The 8,273-nt window shown below is 28.8% G+C and overlaps 1 protein-coding gene across 1 annotated transcript in view; it reads left to right on the top strand.

Moving 5' to 3' along the window:
* LOC105363335 (microtubule-associated protein futsch) overlaps positions 1-8,273 on the top strand; it is a 42,573-nt gene that overhangs the window by 21,849 nt on the left and 12,451 nt on the right. The window contains exons 3-7 of the mRNA XM_011501003.1: positions 4,879-4,977; positions 5,197-5,369; positions 5,487-5,644; positions 6,901-7,312; positions 7,608-8,243. Coding sequence (XP_011499305.1) covers positions 4,879-4,977; positions 5,197-5,369; positions 5,487-5,644; positions 6,901-7,312; positions 7,608-8,243 — 1,478 coding nt within the window. The remainder of the gene's footprint in view (positions 1-4,878; positions 4,978-5,196; positions 5,370-5,486; positions 5,645-6,900; positions 7,313-7,607; positions 8,244-8,273) is intronic.

Genomic DNA, 8,273 nt, shown 5'->3' with positions numbered 1-8,273 from the left:
GAAAGTATTTATATAAATAGTTTTTATTTTTTTTTTTTTTTTTACAAATTTTCATTCAAACAATTGTTATAATAAAGATAATTTCTATTTGTAAATTTCCATTTATTTACAAAATTATTTTTATAAATTCGTATAACGATCGTCATGAAAACAAATTATTTTTTCCTAAAATTGAAATTGAAATCATTATTGGATAAATTGTTTTCTTCTTTACTACATCAACAATATGAATATTAATTACAAATAAATGCTTGAATTTTGAAGGTCTATTATTAACAATTTCTATTTGATTGTCAATTAAAACATTATTTACTAATATAGTAATTGTAAATATTAGCGATGCATGCAAGCTCAACTTACGCATTGTTTAATATAAAAAAACTTATTTAATTCTAAGTATCGGAGGAATAAATTTCATAAAATTTATTATTTACGTACAAACAAAGCTTATAATTATCGCCAATAAAAAATTTCTCAATCCGCCATTGTATGTCAATAATCAGGCTTTCCAAACAATAACACAATGTTACTACCGAATTAAAATTTCATTTGACGAAATGATCTTATCGCGAATTCCATCGATCCATGAATCAAATGTTTGAAAAATAGAACGCACTTAACATGAGCGAATAATGGATATCGAAAACAAGTGAGAAACTAGAGTGAGTGAGCATCGAAGACGTAAAACTCAACACGGCTTCGTCGTATCACCTTCAGGGCTTCCGATCAATTTGACACTGCACTGAGTGCCTTCTGCGATATACCAATTTAGAAGCTTTAAGGGGCGACCCTTGCGTCTTTGTCACCGCAACCTCCTCCTCCTCCTCCTCCTCCTCCTCCTCCAACAGCTCCTCCTCCTCCGCCTCATCCACCTTCTTGCAAAGTCAACGCCTGACCTTACCTAAAGTGCTAATTCAAATATTGATTCCGTGCTTTTCTTAGGCCAGATCAAAATTAAATTCTGTAATGATAATTATCGTCATCAGCTCCGATACGGCCAGCATTAATTTTCTTTATTAATAGCAATTTTCTCGCCAATGACTCGTTCGTACATTCGTATTTCTGCCGCTCTATTTACCGCTTTCGATTCGAATTACTTAACCAAGCATTTTATATGCTTTACTAATGGCTTGGTTACTTGGCCATTTAAAGACATTTAAAGACATTTTACTCATTATTTTAACATTATCTCAAATTTATAATAATCACTAAATTATTAGAAATTTATTGTAGGGATTAGAGATTAGGAGAAAATGAAAGATTATACGAAAGAAAAAATAAATGATGCCATTTATAAATATCCGTATTCTACAATACTAATCGATATACCTTATAGAAACATTAATTTCTAGGAATGAATATACGTTAGTACACGATATTAAACGTATTAGTTCGCGTTAGATATACATATATCGCTTATTATTTTTATTTGCCTCTAGTTATCATAATCTATAATGTAGCCATTTTAAAAAATCATATTTCCGTCTATGATGCTTGGTACATGATTGGCCACAGCACCTGGAAAATCGGGTCCTCGCGATACAGCAACAACGCCTCAAACGTCAATTTATAAACGATGCAAGATATTCGTAAACCAGAAGAAAAACCCTGATAAATAAGCATGCAAAATCCTATAATTTCTCGAGTTGCTGCTATTGTGATTATTCTTCTTTTTAACGTCATCGTCGTCATTATTTTTTAATAAAAGTGGGTAACGGATATAGGAGTTTTGGACTCGGAGAGACTTGGTCGGCGGAGAGGGGCTCTGTACATGGATCGATTCCCGGCTGGTAAGGACCACGTGACGGGGGTGCGGCGTTCGTGACGTCATCCCTGCCGTCCTAGCTATCCCTTCGATTGAGTTTCACTATTTTACTCCTCCTTGTCTTGCTTTTATTCGTATAATTTTATTTTCAAGATATATTTTTTCACTTTTTTTTTTGTTTTTGTTTTTGTTTTTGTTTTTGTTTTGTTTGTTTTTGTGTTTTTTGCTTATGCGACGTTGAAATATTACATCATTAGGAGAAGTGAATTAAATAATAAGCGTATTATTTGTATTATTTTAATTCTATAATTAGTTGCATTGCTTATACATTTGCTATTATGATTTTTTTTTAAATTGAAAATTTCTTGGGTAGGAACATATACGCTTATAAATACTATTATAAATTAACTGGGAATCCAATAAATTCACACATAATGTGTTTAAATATAATTATAACATCATTTGATAATTAATCGATAATATTATGAAGAAACTGTGCGCTTTGTTAAACTTCGCTATCTTCTTTCTTTTTGTTATCATATGTACTCATTTTATACTCTGCTCAAATAAGTCAGTACTATGTTTCGAAAAGTATTTTATACGTAATAATAGTAAAAATTGTCGTCAACCTCTAGATTCGTTAAAGTAACGAAATCATTACCTCTATGTAAAACGTCATTCCATTTTCTTCATAAATGCTTAAAAAAAAAAAAAAAAAAAAAAGATATTATATTGATACATATACAATAGACTATTACGATTTTTTTTTTCAATGGATCAAAATGAGAAAAGATGTATGGCATTACTTATCCGGATGTCGAATCAAGAATCTTCCATTTTCACGACGCATGCTCTAAAAGAAACTAACTACACCTACACAAGATATGCCATACACTACTTTCCTTCGAGTCATCCTTATATCTAAATCATAACCCGCACGACGTTACATACGCATTAAAGGTTTTTTTAACGATATTTAACCATGAAATGTTACCCTTTCAAAAAAAAGTTTCGAATAGTAAATATCTTTTGACAATTAATGCGTATTTTTGTATTTGTTGCTGCTTGACAAAAGCGGGGGGGGGGGGGAGAAAAGAAAACAAAAACTTTTCAATTGATTTCATATTAAAAATGAAATATGAAACTATGACGAACGTATTATTTAAGTAAAGTTTCGAAAGATAATTTATATTTATAATTATATTCTTTGAATAGTTTAAATCATTATTCAAATGTTATAATTCAGAGTAATGAGCGATTGCAGTCCAATAGCTTATAATTTAATTTTAATTTTGACATATTTTTAATTGATTAAATAAACTTTTTTGATTTAAATATAATAATCTATGTGCATTTATTTATTATTTGACAAAATATATTTAAAGTGTATACAAAGTTCTAATTTACAATATAAACTTATTTAACATTATGACAATGCTCATTTAATATCAAATAAATTATTCTATTTTTAAACATCATTTAACGTTTGAGTGTTACAATCGAAAAATTCCATTAAACAATTAATAAAAGCGATAATCTCAATTTGGATTAATTTTAATGGATATCTAATATAAATGAACATTAATTAAAAATAAACATATCTATTTTGAATAGCCGAAAATAAATTTCCAATTATAAAATTAAAACGAACTAAAAATCGAAACAACGAGTGGCAGAATATTTTTGATTTTCAAAATACACTAATAATGTTATTTGTACAAATTTGTATAAAAATATTTTTAAAAAATGTTTACATAAAAAATATTCGATCAATAATATACACATTTTAAATAACTCTAAGAAATTAATATTTCAGAGAAATACAATTTATACATTTGATTATTTTTTAAAAATTTAATTTTTTTAAATACTCTCTTTTATAATTTTATAAGCTTTATTTATTCAGAATAATAATTATAAATATTATCAAAATAAAATCTCTAACAATCGTATCTACCTGTAGTTAAAATAGTTTGTGATAAATTAAATCATTAAACTAATCATTGTTTACTCTACTTGGCTTTATTAATTCTATTTCATTATTTTAATTGATTGTAAAAGTAGATTGTAAAAGATATAAAAACAAGAAGAAAAAAAAACAAAAATTATATTTATGTATTAATAAAGATACTTTTCAAATAATTTGTTTACAAATTGAAAATTTATTATTTTTCTACCTCTAAGGTATTTATAATTCATTAAATATTCTTTCCTATAATTTATATATCTTATAAAACAGTATCTAATATTATTTATTATCTATAAATATGTTAAATATTACTAATAGTGGACTGCACGAACATGTTTCGTCATCATTTGCCCAAATTCGCAGCAACGATATTATTTGACGTTGGAGAATAAATTTTACAAGCACAAGACTTTTATTCAAATTCTTCTGTTTTTTTTTTTTTTGTTCGAGGACAATAATTCTACGACGATAATATCAGAGATCAGAGTGAGAAAGAGTATTGGATGTAGAGGGATTGGATTAACGTCTCTATAATATTTCGATTGCTAGGTACTTTGTATGGAGTATCCGTAACGCTATTAGTATCTTAGTAGTACATGTGATTTATAAATTGTTTAAAGCATAAAATAAAAAGATATTTATCATTGAAATCTTGAATCGGTCGAATGATATAAATTTTAAGATAAATCTTAAATAAGTGTTAAGTAATAAGTATTCATCTGCCTCTCTCGTTTATCAAGGTCAAGACATTAAGTTTCATTCGTATTGCATAATTGATGCAATTGTCGTATGAATCGCATTGTGCTGTTGACGCATTTAAGCACTTGTTTTTTTTTTTTTTTTTTTTTTAAATCTGAAAGTTAATCTTTAATTTGTGAACCCCGTGAAAAGCCAGAAAAAATCATTTGTGTATCATACAGATAATTTTATGAATTTGTTTCATAACATTAAGATTCAATAGTTTGCAGAATAAATTGATGATACGCATCCACATACTTATAAATGAAAGTATATTGTAATCATATATTTATGATGAAAGTTATTTGTCTAATTTAAATGGCTCTTAGTGATTAATATGAAAAATAAGCTTTCAATTATTAGAAACAACATTACACTAGTAATCAAAGTAACTTTATTATTACAGGTTTCCTGTCGTGGGACAAGGATAGTTGTCACGTAGATCTTGAAAAAGAATTGCAAGCACTGGTGGCACAGTCTCCGGAAGGGGAGGAAGCCAGAAATGGTAATAAAATGTATTCTACATCCATATAAATATTTATAATTTAAGGCAAATTCGCATCTCCATTACATTATACACATTAATGATTTCAAATATATTCCTCCAGTTTTTTTTAGAAAATCTTCAATCCCATTAAGTACAATAATAATCGGCAATTGCTTGACATTGCCAATATTTACAATTAATTATAAAATAAGAATAAAAATATCTTTCCATTTGTAGGAGAGCGTTTAATTCAATATGCAACGGAGAATCTCGTAACCGAAGTTCTCATCTATCCCCAAAGCAATACCTTACTACAATGTATTCGCAATCTCCTCGCAAGTTTTACGAAGCATCGACACATCATTCACGCTGGATATACATTTGGTGGAAATGGTTCCTGGATTCTGCAGGTGCGTATCCATTATATAATCAGACGGAATTAATAATTTCATCGTGTGATTAAGGCGTCCTACTCAAATACCTCCGCACTATGTAATTTAATTCTCTTTACGTAATCTTGTGAACAGGATGGAACCTTCAGCCTTCCCGACTTTTTAGATGCATTTAGCGAGCATGAAGTGCAACGAGTGCTTCGAGCTTACGAGAATAGTGTTACTGTAGATATACATTGCGCTGGTGTAGGTGATTGGACGACATTACGACTTTCTAAGGAAGCTTGTACTAGGTACTTTTTAACGTATTTTCTTATATACGACAATGAATTAATTAATACAACAATAAGTTCATTAACTCGACAAATAATTTTTCTACGTCCCATGATATTAGAGTGAAATTTGTTAATACACATAACGACAAGCAATTCTAAGTTAATTCAATTGTCATTAGAATCTTATTTCATGTGTTTTTTAACTGTGCAAGCTCATATAGAATCATATTATTTTTTTACAATAGATATTAGAGTAATTGATAATTAACACTTTTATATATTTTATATATTTTATTTTACTCATAATTCGATGCTCATTTTAAAATAAATATGTACGTATTGAATATGATTTTTTTTTTTTTTTTTTTTTTTGAATATCTCGTAAAATTCCTTTGAATCACGAAACCGAATATCTTTGATACATTTGATACAGTGATTAAGAGTCTTTCATAATGATTTATATAAACATTCCTTCGCACAATATTTGTTTGTTGTTTTTCATTTAAATTTTCTAATATTTTCTTTAATTTACATCTACAGAATGCATTCATTTTAATCATTTTTTTTAAACAATTTTATTTTATGGTTTGTTGCATAGTACATGATGTATGAAATTGCTCGGAAAAAAATACGTTCGTTCAAGTGTTTAATTACTTTTTCCACACTACTGTTTACCTAAATGTATTGAATAAAAATAAATACGCTTTTAAATATTTTTACAGGAATGATAATCGAAGCCCAATAACGATATTGATTTATAATATTATGATTTTTGAAAAAGATAAAACTCAGTGCTTGTGTAGTTTGAAAATAGCAATATTTTTTTTCTTGATACGTATCATTGTATATGCACTTTTTTTAATTCATACTGAAAAATATTTAATTTTAACATAAAAATTGTAATACGTGAAAAATATTATAATTGTCAGACACGTAAACTTGATATTAATAGAAGCATTTATAAATTGTTGTTCGTTAAATATATTAAAATATATTAATGATCTAAAATTGATTAACTTTTAATATTATCAATGATTATAAGGTATTATATATAGTAGTGTGCAAGAATATATATATATATATATATATATATATATATATATATATATATATATATATATATATAATTGAAAATTGAACTAAATTTATCGATATATGTAAAATAAAATTGTTAACGTTTATGAAATTCCACGTGTATTGATGAACATAGTAATTAATTTTGTAACTTTGTCAATAGATTTACAACTAAAAATATATATCTAATTAATTAATAGAGCGTGTCAAGTAAGAATCAACCCCGACGATGTTCTCACAGCTGGTGTACCAGCAATTACAAGTTTTACGAACTACATTGGACAGTATATGGTAGCCCAAACTCTGGATCAACTCATGGAACCGTCCGATGTTGTTGGTAATATACGTTTTAGTCATCCAACTCTGTATGTCTTCCCTGGCGGAGAAGGAGATGCCGCTTTATTTGGTATAAATGGATTCAATATGCTGGTCGATGGAGGTTTTGCGCGTAAGGCATGCTTTTGGGACTTTGCCCGTCATCTCGATCGCCTCGATGCAGTACTCGTCACGCGAGTAAATAACAGTAATGTTGGTGGCATGTCCAGTGTTCTTCAGAAAAAGAAAGAAATGCACGTTTATCCGCAAATAGGACATTTCTTTTGCAATCTTATTGTGAGTATCACTTGATGAGGTATCCGAGTTTTTCATATAAAATGCTATTCTAAATTTTATGTAATGTAACGAGAGATCGGTAAATTTTTTTTTCTTCTCCTCTTACAATATTAATAATAAGATCACGAATTGCGTTAGCTAATAATTAGCTAACTAGCTGATTAATCGAATTGATTATGCACATTCAAATAATAATGGTATTACTTTAACACAATTTATTTGTCATTGTTATTTAATACATACATATATATATATATATATATAATTTTTTTTTTTAATTTTTTGTTGTACGTAGGAAAGAAGACACTCGAATTCTCCCGATGGTGACAAAGACACAGATCCACTCGTTTTAAATCTAATTGACATAGGACAAGAAATGATGGTTAATTTACGTCACATAAACCTTCGCCCACATCCTTGTTATAGGGATCCAGAGCCAATTAATTTATATCATAAAGTTGGACACGGTACTTTAGATATGTATGTTTTAAGTCCAAACAAAGACAGTCGCGAAGTTCGCGAATTTATGTCAAAGTGGAACGCATCGGACTCGAAGCTTTTCGCTGGCTCACACAAAAAAGACTCCAATACAGTTATATTTCCAGTGCAAAATTTAGTCTCGATTTGTGCATTGCTCGTATGGCAACCGGCAAATCCAGAAGATACAATCACTCGCATTCTTTTTCCCGGGAGTACCCCACAACACAAAATCTTCGAGGGTTTCGAACGTCTGAGACACTTGGAGTTTCTAAAACATACGGTTTGTACAGCAAAAAGCCTGTCACCATCGTCATCACTCGTAACGCTTAAAGATAAGGCTGGAATTTTTAAACCCAAATTGGGTTCGATAGAGCGTGAAACTAAACGAATCACCGAATTAAGAAAGGAGAAGAGAGACACTTCGGATAATAAGGCTGTGAAAAAAGATTCGGTAATTGAGGATGCTAATGTGAGAAATTCT

This window comes from Ceratosolen solmsi, unplaced genomic scaffold (genome assembly GCF_000503995.2).
Source record: "Ceratosolen solmsi marchali unplaced genomic scaffold, CerSol_1.0 scaffold27, whole genome shotgun sequence".
NCBI lineage: Eukaryota > Metazoa > Arthropoda > Insecta > Hymenoptera > Agaonidae > Ceratosolen > Ceratosolen solmsi.
Note: the sequence above shows the minus strand (reverse complement) of the source record. Positions and strands in the feature narration are given on the sequence as shown.